General features: G+C 52.1%; 1 protein-coding gene across 3 annotated transcripts in view; it reads left to right on the forward strand.

Annotated features, from left to right (window-relative positions):
- The window catches only part of ANO2 (anoctamin 2), a 253,652-nt gene that overhangs the window by 223,712 nt on the left and 7,339 nt on the right, over positions 1–22,601 (forward strand). For all 3 annotated transcript variants that reach the window (XM_032473471.1, XM_032473473.1, XM_032473472.1), the window contains 3 exons: positions 16,500–16,652; positions 17,024–17,076; positions 19,134–19,315. In XM_032473471.1, the coding sequence (XP_032329362.1) occupies positions 16,500–16,652; positions 17,024–17,076; positions 19,134–19,315 (388 nt within the window). The remainder of the gene's footprint in view (positions 1–16,499; positions 16,653–17,023; positions 17,077–19,133; positions 19,316–22,601) is intronic.

A 22,601-nucleotide genomic window follows, 5' to 3' on the forward strand; every position in this document is an offset into this window, starting at 1 on the left:
TTATTCATTCATTCTTTCATTTGTGAGACATTTATCAGGCACCCAAAGGGAGGAACAAGTTGGGAGACCAGGACAGTCTCTCCAACAATTCAGGCTGATGTTGATTTAGTCTCATTTGGGGAAGGAAGCCTGGACCACACATGGGCTTTCCAAACTGGTGTTGGCTGGAAAAAAAAAAATGCACAACCTAAAATTTGAGAATCGTGTTTTATTTGGCGGACAAAACTGAAGACTTAAGCCCGGGAGATGGCCTCTCGGACAGCTCTGAGGGGCCGCTCCAAAGAGGTCGGGGAGGACCAGTATATATAGGAGGTTTTTTGCAACAAAAACCAGGTAGTTGGAACACCCAAAGATGCCTGTAAGCTAAAGAAAACCAGACACCTCAGGTTAAGGAATTTAACGCTTTAATATACGTGGAAGATGCAAGAGTCTGGGCTCAATGGGGTCATCCCTTTGAGGTGCACTGTAGCTGCCTAGGGCCAGTGCCCTGCTTTTGTCCATCCTGATCCCCTCGGGGGGCACTGTGGGGGCAGCTGCAGTGGCTGAGGGCTTGATGGCTGCAACATGCTGTTTACTGATACGGCAGGCGGCATTTTCCATCCACACTGGGCCCCACTGACTCTCGCTCACGGAACTCTTTGGGCTGTTTTGCTAAATTATCCATCATTTTAGGGACATGACTGTTTTATCTTACGTTTTATATAAGTGCGAGTGTTAGCGGGCAGGGGCCCCCCCTAAGGGGAAAACCGCCAAGGTGTGGACTCTTGCCTTTCTACCATGAAGGAATTCACAGTGGAGCCAACGGGTAGAGTGAAGAGGGAAAAAAATCCCTGGTCTTTATTGCCCGAGAGGAAGGGCAGCCGTGGGCCAAGGTGACCTGGTGTAAGAATTCCCGCTCTTAGGGTCTTAACAGGGGCCTTTCTTCTGTCACCTTTGATGTTTCTTGCCTTCTTCCCATTGGCTGCTCTTTCCCTGCTTGGTTTCCAGCTTGTTCTGCTCTGTGGGACAAACGCTCTGCAAAAACAGAATTAGGTAGCTAGGGACCCCCAGACCCCGTAGTCACGCTAACACGATGTGGTCAGGCTGGATCGTGCGAGCAAGACCCTGAAACGGTGTGGTCTCTTAGATCCAGATCTGCTTGATGAGACCCAGTCAGGGCTTTCTTTTCCTCCAAGGTGGCTCTTTAATTTTGAACGTTTAAAGACGTCTCTCATGAATGGGTCTGAGTTTCAGTTCCCTAGTTCCCTGCCTCCGTCACAGGAACCACACTTCTAAGTTAGATTTCTTCCATTCCTGGTACCTCTGGATTATGCTCTTCGCCCCTTCAGCGGGTATTTGCTTCCATGTAGAATGAAAGACTGGGCTGCAGGGTGAACTTTACCAGACGCTTCCTTCATCCAGCCGTGGCAGCTTGGTGTGGCTGGGGTGGGCTTCCAGTCCTGAGTGCGCTGTGGTTACGGGTCTCTGGGCTTGATGCTTAAAGTCAGCCATGCCCAGTTTCCTCATCTGAGAAACGGGTTTGATGAAAATAGCGCCAGCCTCACAGGACGCATCTGAGAAGGAGGACGTGAGTATAGATTAGTTAAAAACCAGCCTGGGCCCGTGCACGCTCTCAGTGGGTATCCGCCGCCATCGTTAGTGTCAGGAGGCCAATTTCTTTTTCTTTAATTTAGGAGTGGACTAAAAAAGGTCTGAAGCCCCTGAATGGAGTGAGCCCTGGAGGGTCTTCCCATCCCATGAGAGTAGGGTTGGGCAGTGATGTTTAAAGACGGAGGGTCTGAGACGCCAGGGCACATCTAAGAATGGCACGCAGAGGCCTGACATGCAAACGTTTCAAGATGCTGGTCCTTCTAGAAAACGCCACAGGCCTGAGGGCTCTACTTGTCAAGGCCAGCATCTCAGATGGGCTCTGTTTGTCATCTGTGTATCTAAAACCCACAAGCTTTTGTTCCTCCAGTCATCCAAAAAATATTCACTATTGTCTTCCTGACTCAAGAATTCAATTATCCGTCCCTCCCCGCAGAACCTCTTACGGTTTCTTAAATGCAGTCCAAGCTTTGAGGCCCTGGGGCCATTAATATGGGTGAAGAGATGGATTTCTCCTTGTCATTGACATTGTCATTACAGGAAATCTCATTTTTCTTAGTCACGAGCTTACAAGCCTGTCAAACTAGAGGCGAAGGCAGGTGTGTTGTAATTGCACATTTCCTTGTCTATCTGGAGTGAAAGCCGGGTCGTTCTTTTGAAGGGCAGAGAGCTGTCAGTCTCCCCTGCTCTTGGGACATGCCCAGCGTCAAAGACGCGTAAGAATCACCCAGCTGGTGGAAGCCCCCGGGGCAGGTCCCCCGCGGAGACCCGGGCATCAGCGCCCTTGTAGCTGCACCCAAGTTGTCTTGTGAAATCGCAGATTTGAACTTCAGGGCTCAGCATGTGCATCCATGAGTTGGTGTGGACCCCGTCCCCTTCTCCGGGACTCCTCTCTGACTCTATATCACCTCCGGCTGGGGAGAAGGATGCTCACGATCTGGGGCCTTTTTGATCCATGGCTCCTTACCTCACTGACTTTGCCTTGTCAACTGAAAAATACAAAGAAACAAAGAACCGCACTACCTAAATGCTGAGAACATGTCTTACTAGGCAGACACGCAGAGGACTTCAGCCTGGGAGACAGGCTCTCAGACAGCTCAGAGGGTCTGTTCCAAAGAGGTAAGGGAGGAGCCAGGGTATATAGAAGTTTTTGCAAAACAAAACAAAAAACAGGGAGTCAGAACATCAAAAAATTAATTAAAATAAAACGACATCTCAAGTTAATGAATTTAGCACTTTTCTATGTTTGGGAAGATACAAGAGTCGGGGCTCATTGAAAGCATTCCTGTGATCTGCACCTTAACTGCCTGGAGCCAGTGTCCGGTTTTTTTCCTTCCTGAGTCCCCTCAGGACACATGTTGGGGCGGCAGCAGTGGCTGACGGCTTGATGGCCGCGACATCCTTTGTTTACTCGTGGGCCAGGTGACTTCCTTCGTCCACAGTCCCTGCTAAGAGTTGTGGATTTCCATGTCAGTCCTCGCCACTCCTTGGAATGACTGCAAACGCATCCCAGCTGCTTCCTTTTTCACTCCCTCTCCTCCTTTTCCTTCTCGCCTTTTAAAATAGCTTCTCTCAAATGCACTTCAGAGCTTACTATTTTTTTCTGCTTAAAATCCACCCGCATTAGTTACTGTGAAGCTCAGACCCCAGCATAGGGTCCGCACATGTGCGTCTGCTGATCTCACTTTGCATCCCAGCCTGCCCTGTCCGCCTGCCGCCCGGTCCTGCCGGGCTGTTCAGGCTCACCCGTCTCTCAGGAGCATCTTCCAGTTCTCGCATCTGCGGTTCCTCCCTCCTGCACCTGCTCTGGTACAGGAGGAAATGGGCTGCTCTGGGGGGAACACTGAGTCTTACTGCTCTCAGTTGCAGCGCCCAGCCCAGCTCCTGTGAGAGCTCAGTGAACTGTTTCCCGAATGAACGGCACTCCGACTCCCTTTCCTTCAGTGGCAGAGAAATAGAGGCCGCACTGCTTTTCATCCCACGACACGTGGGCCGGCCTCCCTTTTCACGGGGGGTGTGTTTATGTATGTATATATTTATATGCAGCAATTTTCATCTCTCAAGACCAAAGTGAGCTGTGTGTATCATCAGGGTTTCCCTCCAAGAAAAGTCACTTCTGGTTTGAATTTGCTCCTCTGCCTTCAGGGACCCAGTCACGAGCCGGGACCCGGGGGCAGAGTGTGTGCTCTCCCCTAGACGGTTGTCAGTGCAACTCCAGGTCCGTGGCTGGCCCTCCGCAGCGCCCCCTCCTGGCCAACCCCCATCCCCGGGGAGGGACCGTGCTGGGTCAGGCCCTGCCATCGCAGAGGCATCACAGGGGGCCGGCCCTCCAGGACCTCAGGGTCTCCCGGCAACAGACAGAGATGGGCAGACAGTTGCAAGAAAGAGCCTCGTTGGCGCAGAAAACAACGCAGCCGCCTCTGCTGGCTTCGGACAGTCTGGGCCTTCGCAGCTCCCGTGCGGCCGTGCAGGGGACTGTCCTAGAGGGCTGCGTGTGCTCTTCCTTCAGCCTGTGGCTGCTCAGCCACCAAACTTCCTTGGGTTTTAGCAGCCACCTCCGGAGGCAGGACAGACTCCGCGCCGGAAACGGGAGCATCCCCAGGCTGGTCTGGAGACTTAGCACAAGGCCAGAGAGAGAATCCATCCGGGGTTACCACTGCTCAGCCCTTCGGCTGGGAGACCTGGTTCCCTGACAACCTTCTGAGTTCTCCACCACACTCACAGTCTCCCCACCCTCCAGGCCCCTGGCTGAGAAGCCGCAACACTACTGCTCATTCGCTCTGTCTCCGCACCTCCCCTCCAGCCGGCTTGATCTTTCTCTGGAAGCTTCCCCCTTCCGGTCGGCGCCTTGGCCTCCCGCGCCCTCTGCTTTCTCTGCTGCGCCCTCAGTGCCGCCACTTGCAAGCAGTAGCAGCTTCCTCCTGCCTTCTTGATTCTTTGTGGGGTGGTGTTGGTCTCACCACCCGTTGTCTAAAACCCCCAGAGTTCTCATATCCCAAACAGGCCTCGGAAAGACATCTTTTCCATTGATTTAGCTTTAGATTCTTTTACACATTCTTAGTCCCACCAAAACGAACCCCACCGACCACTCCCCATCCACAGCCCCCATGTCACTCGTTTTCTGCCTGACCGTGCATGTCCCCCTGGCCCTGGGATTCCCTGTGCCTTCTCACGCACGTGGCCCAAACCAGTTCTGTCTCCTCTCAAAGGGCCCCTTCCCTTCCCTCCCCTCCCCCCTCCCCGCTTCCACAGGGTTCCTGACGAGCTGCCTCCCAAGACAGCGATGCCCGTGGGTAACTGACTTCTGAGGGCAGCTTCCTCGACTCGCAGGGCTCTGCGTGGGCCCTGAAAGCATCCTGGGTAAACTGCAAAGGGGCAGCTGAGTGAATGAGGGTGTCCTTTATCCAGCTTTGCCGTATCCAGGCTGAAACAGTCTGACTTCCAGTCATGCTGGTGTCAATTCCCGTTTCTGACAGGCTGACAGTCCAGTGAGTGGGTTCTCAAGGATGGTGGTCAGCCTTTTTCTCTTTCTCTGCCTCCTCCTCCTTTCAGCCCCTAGCCCCCACCCTCCCCTTCACTTCTGCCTTCTCCCCTCCCCCAGCCCAGGCCTCTTCAGGGCTCCTTTCCAGGGAGTAAGGCAGGGAAATAAGAGAAGGCGTAATGTGAACCCGTCCTTGCTGCTCGCAGGTAGCGCGCTGGCAAGGGGCTTGGCGGGAGGGAAGCCCGAAGTCCACAGACGTCAAGAGCTTGTTGGAGGCAGTGGCTCTGCCCTTTGCGTGGATCAGTAAGACTCGGGGACGGCGATCATACCATGATTTCTGATGTCTCTGCGCCCCTGTCTTCCAAGCCCCTTTGCTCTTCGGATGACCGCTGTAAGGCGGAGGGAGCAGCCTCTCTCCACCCCGTCTTCCCCGGGTGTCAGGGGTCTCGGATGTGAGTCCAGCAGCGGGACCTTGGGCACGTCTCAGCGTCGCTTGGCCTTGTCTCCTCCTGGGTGTCCTGGGGAGTCAGGCCGCTGATGGGCTTTTCTTGCGGAGGTGCAGCCTCGCCGGCCTGCGGGCAAAACCAGTTGTGTGGCGTGTCACCAGTAACGCACGACTGCTGCTAACGTGGGTTTTAACTATAAGGCAAAACAGGGTCAGTGTCACCCCCCCTTCCTCACGTTTCTAGATTATTTTGGGGGGAGGGACCGGGGAGTGTTCTGCAGGCACAAAACCTGGCGACCCCAGTAGGCGTGAGCGCTGTGCGGAATCGCCTTTCATGGAGTGTCTTGACGAGAATGAAGGAACAGGTAACCCCCAGGGTCCCCTCCAGTGCTGACATCCTGCTTCACACGTACCACCTCGAGGCACCTCGAAGCCAAGAGGCCCCAAGCATGATACGCCTTGCTTCAGGTCACCCCAGGGGCCCAGGAGTGGAACTGAGGCCTGAGCCTTTCCCAGACCTTTCCACAGGGGAGTCTCCCCGGGACCTGCGGGGACTGGGGCTGCAGTGGCAGCCTGGGCTGGAGCGAGGTTTCCTCTTTCCTCCCCGCTGGGCTGGCCCTCCCCAGTCCCAGAAAGGCCCTTGTTTTAGGCTTTGAACAAAAAATGAGAGCCGTGAAACCGAAGCTGCCTGGGCCCTCCGGTGTGCCTGACATGGCGATCCGGGCCGCTCTCAGCTGTCAGCCCCCCTCCCGGTGATGCCGCGACCACCCACGGCGACAGGAAGTGCCCCGGGCCTTCAGTTGTGATGGTGAGGCAGGTCATCAGTTGAGGGAGGCGGCAGGGAGAGACGGATTATATTTACATTTTTCTAAATTGAGCTGGAATCAGGGCCCGGCAGGCCTGGGGGAGGGGCAGCTGGGGGTGGGAGGGGGAGGGGGGCTGGGGGTAAGCCCGAGGAGGGGAACCACCTCTGGGCAGGCTTGGTGGTGGCGATGGGCTGACTCCAGACAAAGGGAAACCTGAGAATGAGGGATTAGACTGGAAAAAGCTGTGAGGGGAGCAGCAGGCTTTCGAGGGAATCTCCAATATCAAACCCTTTTCCTGAAGAGCTTACTGAGAAGGACTTCCAGGGTTGTCCCCCTCCCCCAGCCCCGAGGGGAGGGAAGGGTGCTGGCTCAGGAGCAGGCCGTGACATTAATCATCACTGTCCCCAACCCCAGAAGAGGGCTTCAAAGCTTCTTGGCCGCAGACCCCGTGCGGCCCGGTTGTGGAGTTTTCCTCCAGGCCTGATGAGAGGAAATTCTTTAGTTGCTTTAAAAGCTGCAAGCTAAGTTCTCTGGACCCTCGCCGCCTTTGACTTCTGCAGGGTGGAATTTGGCGTAAAGATGCAAGCTGGAATTTAATCCTGTTAGGAGGAGTTAGTGACTGTTCCAAAGGAATCTCTTGATAAAGTTTTATCACCGTTCTATCAAATAAGTAAGTGACTAACTGCATGTTACCCACTAAATTGTGATGGGAACTTGTCTCGAGGGCAAGATTTGTATCGTATTCATTCACAGCCCCTAACCACAGGGCCTGGCACACACTAGGTGCTCAATAAATGTTTGGTGGTGAAGGAAGAAGAATGTAAGAAGTGATCCTATAGTGAGGGCCTTGAAGACAAAGCAACTAGCTGATTCAGCAGACATCACTGTTTATCCAAGCTCTGCAGACACCTTGGTGATACTGATTTGGCTGAGACAGTCTGCCTCCTTCCCCTCCCAGCCAGGGGCCAAGATTCCTTATTTTGAGGTGTTTTTAATTAGGGAATGCGCTCCTCCTAAGGGCAGGTCTCTTCCAGCAATACATATCGATGGACTTGTAAAATCATCTGGGTAGTTCAGGCCAAATACCCCATGCAATAGCTAGTGCTGTGGTAATGCTTTGTAACAAATGCCCCACAGTCTCAGTGACTTGCAAATGAGACAGAGAATAAAGAGCAATGGAAAGAGCTGGCTCCAGGCATCATCGAGTAGCCTGCCCTGGAAGTGATCGAAGAACAATGGCCACTTATTGAAGACAGAGTAGAAGGGACTGAGGCTCAGACAGAGCCTTGGGTGATACCCAAGATGCCTTCCAATGCTCATATTCTTTGGTCATGGATAGTAAGGACCACATTGGGTGATTTCCAAGTTTCTAAGAGAGACTCATGTATAAAGCTAGACCCAAGGCTGCCTTAGTGGTAAGCCATGAAATATTCCAGAATATCTGCACATCAGCACAGAAGCCTGCCTGTCCTGTCACAGAACTCCAAGAGTGTGCACTCCAAGGCAATGGCTCAAAGAACCAGGAAATTCCTCTCCCCGAGCCATCCTGTTTATACAAACTGAGTCATCCCCCTGGATAATCAGGCACCTGCCATCTTCTCCAAATGCCATTTGAACACAATTCAGGCAGCATCCAGGGTCTCATCCCAGTATTTCTGGGAAGGAGGGTGACTCACAGGCCATGTCTCTCCTTTTCTCTGGAAGCACACATTGCTTGTCATTATCTGTCCTGACAGTCCCTTTCCCCGTGGAGACTTATGAGAAGAGGCAAGAGTGCTTTTGGATAGCACACCTGGAAGGCTCCTGACATGTAGGAGGGGCCCAGTCAGTGCTTGAGAAATGAATGAGGAGCGACTGAGTGACTGGATGAATGGAGGCAGTATTTCAGGTTAAAATACTGAAATCTCGATCACCTTCCCATTTCCCTTCTTGCTCTTTCAACCAGGAAGCTCAGAGTCAACTCTGTTGCTCACCCGTAGCCCAAGTATGGGTCCACAGAGTTTGCATGCTTGTTTTTCTATCCTTTCTCTGTTATTTCCGTTTTCCTCAAACTCCAGAAACCCATTTGTGTGTTCTTTTCCTTGGCTTTTCCTCAGCCCTTTGGGAAGATGTGAGAGCAAAGGAGGACAGCAAGCAAAGGTCCTTAGTGATGTGATGCTGGGGAACTTCAGTTCAATCTTAACGATTTTCACTGCCCTTCTGCCTCCCTGACTGCATTACCCCAGCCCAGCTGGGTAGACGGGAGGATGGATGGATGGATGGATGGATGGATGGGAGGAAGGATGCATGAATAACTGGCCTTCACGTCCCATTTTGCAGATGGAAAAAGTAAAGAAGTGCGAGTAAGCCAGGCCATTTTTTTGTTCACTCAACAAACGTTTGCTGGAAATTTGCCAGGTGTTTCTCTGAAAATCAGAAAGGAATCGGTAGATCTCACAAACTCAATTCTACTTTTAAGAAGCTGAACTCGGTCCACTGATGACTTCTGAGGTGCCACAAATGCAGGGCAGACAGGAGCAATGACACAGAACACATTGGGAACAGCTGTGGTCCCCCCAGCCACGGAAGCCCCGTGTCCGTGGATGGAGACACTTTGGAAAGGGAAAATACCTGTGTAGATTGATGGTGATGCGAGTCTTGATAAAAGTTCATTCTCAGACAAGACCAGAAATCAGATTGGAGAAGATCCAGTAAAGGAAACCTCGGGTGCGTGAGAACAAGAGTACAGGGGGAGGGACGCCGTGGCAGTTGGGGTTGAATATTTACATTTTTGTGTGCTGAAAGGACCTTGAACTTGGTTGGCATCACAAACTACCTTTGTTTCCCAGCTTCATCGATTACGAGGTGTGTGGCCTTGGAAACACTGTTTTACCTCCCTGAGACTGTTTTCTCACTGGTACAATGGAGGTGATAGTGCTGGGCACTGAAGACTATTTTGTGAACCAGAGAGCATGCTGCCTGCACATGGTGGAGGTTCAGGAATCGGTGGCTGAGGCTCCACGACCTCTGAGGGTTTGGAGTTTTGCTGAGAGGATATGGAAAGGGAGCAATGGGCAGGGTTTCCAGAAGACCATAGTGTTCAGTCCTTTAAGTCTCCTGTGGCTGAGAACCACGTTCTCTTGCCGTGTCCTGTGGCCACCAGCAGGGTTCACACCTGAAGGCTCCCACCACCCTAGCCTCTGTTTCCCAGGCAGCGAAGAGGGCTGCTTATGGACTGGTCTGTATCCTGCTCTGAACCTGAGATCAGCTGTTATAACTAGACTTTGAGGTTTTGAGTGGCAGGACTCTCAAGAAGTCATTGTTCCCCCCTTCTCCATCTGAAGGGAGTTAATATTTCACAGTGCATGTGGGAAGTGAGGAAAAGTGGGGACTGAGCCTCCCTTAATCACAAAGAAATGAAGAAAACGTGCCTTGCAGATCTGTCCTGGTGCTGCGTCGATTTGTCTGCAGTAAACTCTTAATACTTAAGCCTTGACTTCAAGCCTGTCCTTTCCTGTGATGACTTCCAGGGTTTCTGAACTGAGCCCAACCCATTATATAAACCCCAGGTGACTGTGCGGATTGAAAGGGAACTCCACTCCTTGTCTTTATTTCCTAAGTAGTTTGTGAGTTTGGATCAGTGGATTTGCAGGAAAGATCTTCATTACCAACCGCATAGCAAACCTTCAGATGCTTCTTTACTTATTCTTCAAGGCAAGCCCAGGGGTCATGAATCTCTGGAACCTCCAGGGACCCGCTGGTGAGAGTGAGGTACTCCTTCCCTGGGACTCAGTGCACTCTGTTAATGCTGCCATTAGCGGTCTAACTCTAAGATACGGGCAGGATTTGCTTCCTTGTCCATCTTCTCCACTGCATCCTGTGAGCTCTTGGAAGGATGACACAGTCATCCCTGCATCTTTGTTTCCTAGCAACAAGCATGGTACCCAGTATCTAGGATGTGCTCAGTAAATGCTGGTTGGATGAATGAGAGAATGAATGAATGGTGAATGATGGGCACTGAGACCCTTCTTATCCTGTCGAGACTTCTACTGTTTTCCTAAGCACCAGAGGTCCATGCCAAGGAACCGTCACAGACGCCTTCTTCTCATCGTCTCCTGTTTACGTGGTCCATCAACACCTGCAATTCTTTTTCACACCAGACACTCAGTGCTGAGGACAGCCGGCTTCCCCTGTCCTTAGGAGAAGGGAAGCGCTGGGCACAGCCTGGAAATACGGGCTGATGACACAAATAGTGCTGACCTTCCCTTGCTGTGTTTTTACCTAAGTGATGATATGAATGGGCTGTTTCTGGCTGAACCCTCTCAGTCACCGCCTCCTGAGTGAGAAGACAAACCCACGCCAGTGTCTTCAATCCCTGGCCTTACTTCTAGTGGTTCACGATGTGGAGGATTCTTAAACCTCCAGCTTTTCACCCCCTGAAGCAGACTAGCTTGCTTTTACTAAATAATAAAAAGGTTAGGGGGGAGAGGATGAAAGCTGTAATGATTTTCTTTAGAATGAGACCCTCCTAACTGACCAGTTTTACAGCCAGCCGTCTTCAGAGCCGTCTGTGCGGATGGGCAGCCCTGAGAACTGCGCTGTGGACGTCTTAGCCCCGCATGTCCTGCCTCACCTCACACTGAGCGCAGGGATTTCCAGCCCCACATTTCAGTCGCCTGTCTTCTTCTGGGTGTGTTTTGTGTTTATGGCTGGTGACAGTAAGTCTGTGCTCATGAAACAAGATAACCTCTGAACATTTGCTATGGGATAGGCACCACACAAAATTGTGGGGCCTCGGAAAAGCGTCAGATATGTCCGTGGCCTCAAGGGGCTCACGAACCAGGGAGCAAGTCAGATAAACCAGTAGAGCGACAGGTGCAAGGCATTGTGGGAGGGAGGGAGGAGGAGAGGTGCCCACGGCTCCCAGTGCTTTCCGGGGGGTAGCGGGTGGGGAGCAGGGTCCGGGAGAGTCTTCAGAGAGAAGGTTAAGCTTGAGCTGAACCTGAAATATAAATGGTAATTTATCCAGAGGACCAGAAGAGAAGGAAAATGGCAGATTGTCGTGGTATGTACGAAAGCTCAGAAATACGGCAAACGTGATGAGTTTGGGGAAGTACAAATGGTTTTGAAATGGTTGAAAAGCAGGCAGAGTGTGGGCGAGGAGGGTGTGCACCTGGAAAAATAAGTGAGGGTCAGATCACAGAGGGCCCTGAGAGCCACGCCAGGGATCCGGACGGCATCGTGTGTGAGGGTGTGTGGGTCTGCGTGTGTGTGACTGTTGGGGGAGGTTGCTGTGGTCACTGAAGCAGTTTAAACAAATGAATAACAGATCCAAGTCATGTTCCATCCAGTGGTTTTCCACCCATCCTGGCCGGTTCACTCTATACCAAACATGCTATCTTCTTCTTTAAGCAGATTGTCCTGGAATTGCCCTCGCTGGATGCCATCTTGTTTCGTTTAATCCACTCCTCCTTGCTATGTTGACCTAAGCCCAGGTAATCAAGGCCAAGGCTTTAATTGTCTCCAGCACCAGGCAGCGAAGGGTTGGTAGTTAACATATTTTTAAAGGAGCCCAGCTGCTGGGGATGGAGAAGAGAAGCCAACGGGGTTTGTCCTACGAGGGTTTCCAGTCTTCCTGCTTTCAGCTCAGACTTACCGGAGCCCTTTCCAGCAGGCTGTGTGAAGGTTTAGTTGAAAATCAGCTTGTGAATTCCTCCCTAACTGGCTTGGCCAGGTTGAATCTGTTACCGGGCAAGCGGGGCCGGCTTCTTTAACGCAGCTCACGGAGGGCTTCCGGCCCTGCTTTCAGCTCGTGGAGGCTGTTTTTAGAAGCCAGTCTCGTGTTGGTGAAGACCGGTATCTTTGTGTCCTCTGAAGTGACCCCAGAAGGATGCCCATCTGATACAGCACTTAGACCTTTGATGTTTAAAAAACAAGCAAGTCTTGGATTTGGCATTTGTCTAGCAGACAAATGCCAAATCCAAGACTTGCTTGTTTTTTTATATTTTCTTCTCCTCAAGAGGAAACAAAGCTGCCTATTTGTCTTGGCCTCTTTGGGTTGATTCCTGGAACTACGCTGCGTACCCAGTCCAAGCAGGCAACACCTGCAGCAATGGAGCATCTTCAGAGAGTGGCTTCTCTCAGGCCAGGGCAGCCTGGAGTAACAACAGAGGAGGGACGGGCGCGTGCTGTCACTGGCCTTGGCTGAGTCCACTCTCTTAAGGTTATCCGGCTCTGGACACACAGACGTACCTGGCAAGGGGAAGTGGACAAGAAGTGTTACGGGTTGGGATGCTTTCTGGGCCCTGTTAGCATCGAGTCACCACTGGGTGTTGTTTGTGTCCATAGAGAGGGACCCAGGGACCCTGTGTCTGGAGAGTTTTCGAAGGTGAAGCAGCAGACCATCCAGGCAGCCCCAGAGGAGAGGGTTCGTCTCTGCCCCTGGGATTAATGTGAAAGGAAGGGGAGTAAGTGGAAAGTTCTCTTTTTCCGTGATCCTGGCAGGACACTGGATTTCTCAGTGCCGTTCGCGTGAGTGTGGGGGAGGCATTCCAGGTGCACGTGTGGTCACTCGGAGGTCACTTGCCCCTTTCCTCCCCCGTCAGTCTCCCTGCAAAGTCCTCATGGGGGCTTTGGAGCTTTTAAGCCATTCTGCTGGGGGAAGTCACTTAGCACATTCGCTCTGTAGACCTGGGCTCACTGGACTCAAGAAGACCCACTTAGAGCTCCACCGATAAAGATACGTTCATGTCTGCACGTAAATACAGACAAGCATTTTGCAGGTTTCAGAGAACTAGTCTGACATCTGTTTTGCTTTCCTCGTTAATTCCCTCCCCCCTCCTCCCCCGCTTGCCCTCGCCCCACCCCTGACTCTGAGTGAATTCCGCAGCAAAGCCTTGTTTAAAAGACGGAATAGACCTTGCGTTTTGAACTCGCTCCCAGAGCTTGTGTTTGAAGATTTCTTCTCCGCTTCGGCCAGCCGGCTAGCCAGGCGGTCATTCCAAGGACCCAACCTTGACAGAGCTGTGCCTTCCAGTGTGTCTGGTCACCCACTGGCAGTGGCTGGTCTCCTCGGGCCTGCGGGAAGTCCACCAGGTGCCACGGCCCTCGGCCGTGATACCGCCGGGCCAGCAGGAGCCAGAGCCCATGCCTGGGGGCCCCAGCGAACTGCCAAGGCAAAAGCAGTTGTGCCGGGAAGGTTCTGTGCACGTTCTCTGTCTTGAAACTTCGACTGTGGTTAGGCTTAATCCTCTTTGAACACTTTATTTTAATTAATTAATTTGAAGTTTGGAGCCTGGTTCTTCATTCTTAATTTGGATGTCCTAGGATCTTGAAGCTTGTCCCAGAGAATGAGACCCACAGCATCACAGCAAATCAGACCTGAAGGGAATTTAACCCGGTCTGACAAGGATGCTGAAGCCCGCTGACACAGAGAGACTTGCCCAGGGAACTGTGGCTGGTGAGAAACGTATCCAGGGCCGGAGGTCGGGCCTCCTGACTCTTGTACAGTGTTCACACCCACCTTAAATTTGTGTCTGTTGCAGACAGACGCCGTGCTCGCTGCTGTGGACTCCAGGAAGTGCAGCAGTGCACGGAACGCCTACCATTATGGAGCAGTTATTAAGTGACGTTGCCCTGACCGCTTTTTACGTGCAGTATCATTTACCCTCAGGACAGCCTATTATTATTTTCCACAGCTTTCAACTGAAGTTAACTAAGACACAGGGAAGGTAAATAACTTAGTAAACAGGGAAGTCCTAAGAGACTGGCTTTCCTGAGACTCAGGACTGAATTTGCATCAGCACCTACGTCCTGAGCCCCGACGTTGGATGGAGCCCTGCCTTCCTCGGGGGAAATAAAGACACATGGGTAGACTGATCACAGCAGCAGCAGTGGTGGCTGTAATGGAGGGTGTGGGAGGTGGAGGAGGGGATAATGGCTTTCATCAAGGGGATGGCATTTGAATGTTCTTGGGCAGCAGACAAGTTTGCTGGCTGGCTGGAGATTGGTGCTTATGCCCCAGCGACTGGAGGACGCTGATGTGTTTGGGGAGAAATCTGGAGGGTGGGATGCTCAGAGTGCTGGAAGGTGGAGCTGTTGGTCTTACAGACTCCAAACTCGATCTGCTCGCCGCACAGCAGCCAATAAATCAGGAGACAAAACGCTGGGGCAAGGAATAACGACTTTACTTGAAAAGCCAGCAGACCAAGAAGGTAGGGGGCTAATGTCTTGGAGAATCATCTTATCTGAGTTAGAATTCAGGCTCCTTTTATAACTAAAAAGGGGAGGGAGTGTGACTGGTTGTTGCAAAACTTCTTGGTGTCAGAATCCTTTGTTCTTGCAGCTGTCCAGCCAGGTCAGGTCACGACATCCCCGTAAACCTCCAACAAGACAAGTGTTACTCTCTCTGTTCCACAGCTTTTTATCTCTATATGAATGGGAAAATGTTATACCCTTAAAGGTCAGAGCCTTGAGAATGGCTAGCCTATTTCAGGCTATAGGTGACATTCTTCTACAAAAGGTGCAGAAGCAGCATGACCAAGCACAGGGTTAGAGCTAAAGGAATAGATCTAACATGGAGTCAGATTTGCTCTTCCTATTACATTGGGAGGCAGGACTCCCACTAGAGAGACAGGTTGGGAGCAGATTGTCAAGTACCTGTATCCCAATACAGGAATCTGGATTCTATGTAGTAAAGAGGGGCGCCCACAGAAATGCTTATGAGTAGATAAGTGACGGGGTCAGATCACTGGGGAGTTGGGGCTGAACTGATGCAGAAGGGTGTGAAGACCAGGGACAAGGAGACCAGGTAGGAGGTGGGGGCAGTGGTCCAGGTAGAAAGGGTGGGGGCCTGGACTCCTTGCAGCCATCTGATTGGCACCGGCCGCCTCCACTCCTTTGCCTGCCCTCCTTCTGGGCTTGGGATGCTCTCAGCCTGGAAGGACAGGCCCCTCCTTCAGGGCTAAGCTCAGGTGTCCGCATGGCGATGCCCCTTAGTCCCCACCCTGAGCGGGCTCGAGCTCTCCCCTTCTGGCCCCCACTTCTCCAGCACATTCTTCCTTCTCTCCTGACACACAGACGTCCCGTTGCGCATCTTTGTACATTTCTCCCTTCTGCTTTTACTCCCCGCTCCTGGAAGGCAGGTCCAGACCTTTGCCTCCTGAAATACTTGGCACAGGGCCTGACATTCCGTGCGCTCTCAATAAAGGTGTGATGAATGAGTCCACTTCTAAATAAAGGCAGTGACTGCAGGTAGGGAAAGAAGAGGCCACATTTGGAAGATGGTTTTTAAGAGACAGGCAGGGGTTGGCCAGTGAATCCAGCCCACTTTATTTACTGCTTTTGTAAATAAAGTTTTACTGGAAAACAACCAAGCCTGTTGGTCCACGTTTGTCTACAGCTGCTTTCACTCTGCAGTGGCCGAGTTACATCATGGCAAGACCATATGGCCTGCAAACAGAAAAATAGTTACTCTCTGCTCAGCCGGAAAGAAGAATGAAGTCATGCTATTTGCAGCAGCATGGACAGACCTAGAGATCATGGTATTAGGTGAAGTCAGTCAGAGAAAGACAGATATGTGACATCACTTACATGTGAAATTAAAAAATAATACAAATAAACATATTTACAGAACAGAAACAGACTCACAGACACAGAAAACAAACTTACGGTTACCTAAGGGCAAAGGGGCAGGAGAGTAATTAGGGATTTGGGATCAACAGACACAAACTGTTGTACATAAAATAGATAAACAGCAAGGACCTGCTGTACAGCACAGGGAACTATATTCAATATCTTATAATTACTTGAAAAGAATCTGAAAAAGAGTATACATGTAAACAAATATATGTACACGAATCACTGAGTCGCGTTGCTGTACACCTGAAACTAACACCATATTGTAAATCAATGAAAGTTTAATTAAAAAAAATTTTACTCTCTGGACCTTGGCTGAAGAAGTTTGTCGACCTGTGAGTTCAGGGGCCGGGACTGGTGCCTGGAGATAAAAGGTGAAGGAGAGGAAAGAGGCAAGGCTTGGCCTTTTCTTGCCGCTCCTCGCCCACGCGGATCTGTGCCCTCCCGTGAGGACACATAGAGGGACCCTGGGCAGAAAGAGGGACCCTGGGCAGAAAAGACGGGCGCCAGAGCCGCAGGGCGTGGGGTGTCTAAAGCCTGCTGTCTCTCTCTCTGTCTCTCTCAGTCATCCAGTTTGGCTTTGTCACCCTCTTTGTGGCCTCCTTCCCTCTGGCGCCCGTGTTTGCCCTCCTCAACAACGTCATCGAAGTGCGGCTCGATGCCAAGAAGTTCGTCACGGAGCTGAGGCGGCCAGATGCCGTGAGAACCAAAGACATCGGTACGTGCCCTGCTCCGAGGCCACCGCAGCCCATCCCTGGCCCTCCCTCCAACCCTCCCCCCGTCCCCTAACCCGCCCACCCCACCTTCTGGCAGGAATCAAGAGGGCTGGGTAGTCCCTTTGCCTCGTCACCCCCTCACCCTCGCATCCTCAGGTGCACGGAGGCCTTTGGAGGCCACGTTCTGCAGCCCCACTTGCCCCCGGGTTTCCAGGCAGCGGGGCACCTGGGCCTGTCCAGACAAGCCCATCCTGGGGCGCCCGGCAGGGCCGCGCTGGTAACTCACCTGCAGAGCGTCGCTCTGAGCCGCGGCCTTGTCATCACTGGGCCGAGGGCTGAAGCGAGCCAGACGCCCTTCTTTTCTGTCTCACAGGGATTTGGTTTGACATCCTCTCCGGAATTGGCAAGTTCTCTGTCATCAGCAATGTAAGTGTTTGCACTCGTGACACCCTCGCTCTGTGGAAAGGGCTTTCCAGAGGAGCTGAGGTCTTCAGAGCAGGAAGGCAGTCCTGTAACCCCCCAGACCCTTCCATCTGGAGCTCTGGCTAAGGCAGCTGCCCCCACCCCCCAATAGTAGTGCGTACCTGTCTTCAAACTCGCCACACTGTCGCCAGACTGTGCAGCCTTGCCGTTCATTTCGCCGGGAGAAAGAAAGGTAGTTACCCACCAGAATGCATGCCTCGGCCGTAAAAGTCCATATCAGATCTTTCCTCGGAGCCAAGGATAATGAGGAAGGAATTCCACATATCTGTCCATCTCTGTCCTTTCTTTTTCTGCTCCGGACACACCGCACCTGGAGCCCGGCCCAGGCTGCAGCTCCTAATTACGGCCCCTCCGAATTGTCAGCGTGAAACCCGAATTATCCCCGGGGACTGTGCAGGTTCAGATAGGACCTGGAAGAGCGGGGTCTGCCTGCTCCGCCCTCCTTCACTGCCTTGCTGGACGGGACCACTTTTCCAAGGACCTCCTGCTGGGCCCGAGCCAGCAGCTCCTTTGGCGTCTGCATTCCGTGGCCCGGCGGGGCCCCCTCTTCCACCTCCCAAGAAAGTCTCAGCCCCCATATCGCACATCAAGAGAGCCAGAGCCCTTTTCCCACTGCGAGAGAAATGCTGACGCCGGCCGTTGCTCCCTGCTCGGAACACGCCAGGTGGCAGGGGCGTGAGGACAGGCAGAGGGGGTCAGCCTGTCGCGTTTGGAGTGTTTGACGCAGGAAGCGCACACCTCAGGGCTGAGAAGCCGGGTGCCATTTGGAACACGGATCTGTGGCTACTTCTCCTTTTCCTTAGGTTTATTTATTTCTTTATTCTTAGAGGAGGCACTGGGGACTGAACCCAGGACCTTGTGAATGCTAAGCACGCGCTCTACCACTGAGCTCTACCCTCCCTCCCCGTAGCTACTTTGGAATCTTCTAGAAAAGAGGCCCTGAGTACCAAGCCCTTTTCCTCTCGACAACAGAATGACAGGACGTTTACCTTCCCTGGCCTAAGACTTCTTTACTGCTCTGTAAAAATGGGAGGGAGTTGCTAGTCCTCACCAAACAGGATCATTCTGGAAGTTAAACAGGATGACGGAAGGACACGTGGCAAGTCCTAAGGGGGTTGCAGCTGTGGTTATAAGCAAGCGCCCCATTCTCAGAAGTGGTTACAGCCATGGACACTCACGTACACATGAAGAAAACTACCGAAACTTCATTTTTTAAAGGGCTTTAATTGTCGGTGTGGAGGACAGTGTAGACACCTGCCGGAAAGATTTAAGATTTTCTTGGCAGGAAGTCCCCCCACATTCAAACAGGCCATCATTCATGTGTCATTTGGTTCGCGCCGTAGACACTTACGGAGCGCTTAGGTGTGCCAGGCACCACGTCGGGGTTGTGCGGTTCCATCCAGCAGGACCCCCCCTCCCCTCTCCGTGTCTCACTTCTTCTAAGAAAAATGGACAAGAGGACGATTTCGTTACATATGTGCTCACGAGGGCTGAGAGATGGTGGTCAGATTGAGGTTGACTGTGGGACCACAGCCTTGGTATTCCTGGCTTTCTGGGGTCACTCAGGACTAGATGTCCTTGGTCATTCAGTGTCCTTGCCTATCACACGTACGGGGCACGCTCATCACTGTTGGTCATTTTCTCAGAAAATCTTCCACTCCGTTTTGGCGTGCCCAATGCCAGCGTCCATTCAAACACCTCAGAGGTGATCTACACCTCCCGCACCCATGGTCCAAACTGACTTAGCATCCTTTGCTACGGTGGTTGCAGTTTGCTCTCGTGATGGCCGCTGCCTTGTGGGTTTCCTTAGGCATGTCCAAGATGGGAGAGCCAGGAAAGTGAGCTGCATGAGCTCAGGGGAAAGGACTCCGTGTCAGTCAGAGCAGCGTCTCTGCAGGGGGAGCCCAGGTGGGTGGGGACAGCCTCTTAGCCGGATGCACCTGTGCCCCTGGGAGCACCCATCCTGACCATTCCTCGGGCGCTTGTGGTTCTGCCCCCAGGCCTTTGTCATCGCCGTCACCTCCGACTTCATCCCCCGCCTGGTGTACCAGTACTCCTACAGTCACAACGGGACCCTGCACGGCTTTGTCAACCACACCCTCTCCTTTTTCAACGTCAGCCAGCTGAAGGCGGGCACGCAGCCTGAGAACTCGCAGTTTGACCAGGAGGTTCAGTTCTGCAGGTAAAGTGGTCGGGAGCAGGAGGGCAGCGGAGGACCAGAAGTGATCAATCCAAGTAATTATCTGGATGACCTAGAATTTAATCATTCTCCTTTCCCTCTGTCTCCTACCCCCCCCCCCATCACTATCAGTCAATTTTGATGAATCAACAAATACTGAGTGCCTTTTACTGGACAATTAGGGAGAAGACAAAAAAGTATGTAGACCCATCCTTACCGTCAAGGAGAGGCTGGTTTGGGGTGGGGCTGGGAAGGAAACAGGCAGAGCAGGTAAGACATTGCAGGTTTCTCAGTGATTGTATCTAGTGTGGACCGTGAGCACTGTGAGTGTTCAGAGGAGAGGGAGCTCAGGGGGGCTGGATGGAAAGGGGAGGCTCCTTGGAGGGGCCCCGAGGAGCTGAGGGACAGTAAGAGAACATGTCCTGGAAGGGGTGTCGGCGTGGGCCAGGTCGTGGGCGTGGGGATGACTTGGGGACATTAGGTAAACCCTCAGGAGCTGGACGACGTGGTCCACAAGGGGAGTGCTGGGGAGATAATGACAGAGAATAATAGATGACAGAGGAAACAGAAGATTAGAGAAACTCCTGGAGTCGTGTAAGCTAGAGCAGTGTTGAACTTGACAGGTAGGATGAGGTAGCTAATGGGAAGTCTTGCAATCTTACAGGAATTTTAATGTGATGCAGTAGGAAGTAACTGACCTTTTTAGGGCCAGGGAATTAGAGGAGAACGTGTAGGCTTAGGGAAATTAATCTGGTCTCAGAGAGGAAAGTGGACTAGAATTGGGGGAACGAACGGGGAGCAGCTGGGGTGCTACATCCTTCACCTGCGAACCATGGTAGGAGAGTGGTGGAAGGAGTTAAGAGACAGAGAGATGAGCTGTTTAATAGAATATGTTACAGAGCCAGGGACAAGAGATGTAAGAGAGACTCTGAGTCAGTGATATCTCCCAAGTTTGGACCCAGGTCAGAGAACTGAGAAATCATGGGTCCGTTGACAGGTCTGAGAAAATGCGAATAGAATCTGATTTTACAGCACATATAGTGAATTTGAGTTTAATTATGTTGCATTTGAAATGATGGTAGGAAACCTAAGGGGCAGTTTCCACCTAAGTCCCAGAGAGAGGAGCAGGAATTCCTGAAGGGACCAGGTTAGGGTCATGACTGCAGTCCGTCAGCCCAGGGGGTCATTGAAGCCAAGAAACAGAAAATTGTCCCGAGCTGGGCACATAAAAAGAAGACGAGCAGAGGAGAATAAATGCTTTAACCTTTTTGTACCTTGGTTACGGGATAGTCCCCCCAAAGGACCTGATCAAAGATCAGATCTCATGTATTTAAAAAAAAGAACAATGACACGACAGAAGCCAAAACCTGGAGCAATGTATTGAAGGGCCAGTGGGGGGCTTTCTCGAACCGTTGTCCCCAAGAGTGTCTGATGTAGAAGCTGCCAGTGCCGCCGCCGCCGAAGTGCCCGGCTGTGTTTGCAGCCGCGAGGGCCCTGGGCGTGTCTTCACACCTCCCCAGCAGGGACACCTCGGTGCCCAAAGGCAGGTGTTTGTGGGGTGGCTGCATATGCTCAGACTCAGTCTGAGATCATGCAAGAGAGGAACCGGTTTGGTCTTCCCAACCCCGATGACTGAGTTAAACCGCCTTCCCTGTATGTGATTTAAATAGAAGGGTATTCTGGTCCCAGGAGTGGTAACTTTAGGGTTTAACTCTAGCCAACCAGAAAGGCTCAAGATCAGGGTCAGATCCAAGAACAGATGATCCGTTTATTCATAGATATTGATTTATATAGCCAAGAGGTTTCTGGCACTTCTGCATCTTGGGGCTTTAAAGAGTCTAACTCTTGGACTTCAGTCATGTGCAGGCGGATTTGCTACCCCCCTGCCCTGCCCTGCCCAAGGGGCACTGCTGGCGTGCCAGGCTGTCTGTCCGCGTGCTGGACGTCGGTCTGCAGATCCACTGGACACAGGGTCTGGACCAGCTGGAGGCCTTTTCTGGTAGCATCTAAACCTGCTCCGGCAGGGTGCGTGAAGTCAGCCCACACCACGTTAAACCGAGGGGCACTGGGAGGTGAGATGTACAAAATCGTTAAGTACAGAAATCGTCTTGCAGATACCGCTCATTCTACATAAAAAGGAACTTCAGCTTAGAAAGATGACAGTGGTTTCCAGGGACAGATCTTGAACTAAAGCTCACATCTATCCAAGGACACAGGCTTCGACCCCTATGCACCGCGGGGAGCAGCACGAGTGTGCCTTGGCAGGTCGGGGAGCAAGGCTAGCAGTTTCTTTAGCTGGTCTAGAAGCATGTGTCTGTCCAGAGCACCTGGGGGCTCTGACCTTGCCCTTGACCATCAGATCTTCCAGTAATACTATGAGTATACTTTCCAGATCTATCAGTGGCATAAACTGACTTAAACACAGTGGGGCTTTAATGGCCCCCATGTTGAAAGTTGAGGGTTAGAGTTCTTGGAGGGGATACTGGGGATTGAACCCAGGACCTCGTGCGTGTGAAGCATGCAGTCCACCACTGAGCTAGACCCTCCCCGCTCTTACTGGGTTACGTTTTCAGTAAAGAGCTGCCCTACCCTGAAGTGTAAGCTGAAGTCAAGAGAACGGGGTCAGCGTACCACCTGGCTGTGGCATCTTAAGTTTGTACACTTTGGGGGCTGCCTTCCCTAGGTGGGTAAGGTTTGATGATGGAAGTCTCTGCCCCAGGTGGGTCCTAGTCACTGGGTGGCATGTGAACCTGTCTGGCTCGCCAAATTCTCTTGAGATTTGGGAAGCAGAGGCATAAAGTACTGATGTCGTTGTAAGCCAAGAATTGCCAATGGTTGTTATAAATAGAAGTGGAGGGGTGGGGGGAAAGAGAGAAAAAGAGAGAGGGAGGTATTGAGAATGGGACTGCAGGAGAGGGAGAGATGGAAAGAAACACGGACAGCACTAGAACGAGCCCCAGAGCCAGCATTCAGAACCACTTCCATGGTGGGAAATGAAAAGTTCGCCCTGATTTTCTGGCAAATAGTGTTGGGAACTCCATGACCCTTCTTATTCTTAGCTTTCAGTGACCTCTGGAGATAAATGTGGTCAAATAAAACTGAGGTTCCGGGCTCCAGCCCGGCCTCGCCAGAGAGAGGTATCTTAAAAATAGCAGTAAAAGTTAGGACGAATCTCCGGCTGCCCATTGGCGATGCATTCCCTGCGTTTTTGGAGCGAAGTCTGCCTCTGCCATTGAGCTGCTCCGGCAGGGCTGTGCCGTGATGTCAGTCTGCAGGCATGATGAGAGGT

The sequence above is a fragment of the Camelus ferus genome, chromosome 34, assembly GCF_009834535.1.
Source record: "Camelus ferus isolate YT-003-E chromosome 34, BCGSAC_Cfer_1.0, whole genome shotgun sequence".
Taxonomy (NCBI): Eukaryota; Metazoa; Chordata; class Mammalia; order Artiodactyla; family Camelidae; genus Camelus; species Camelus ferus.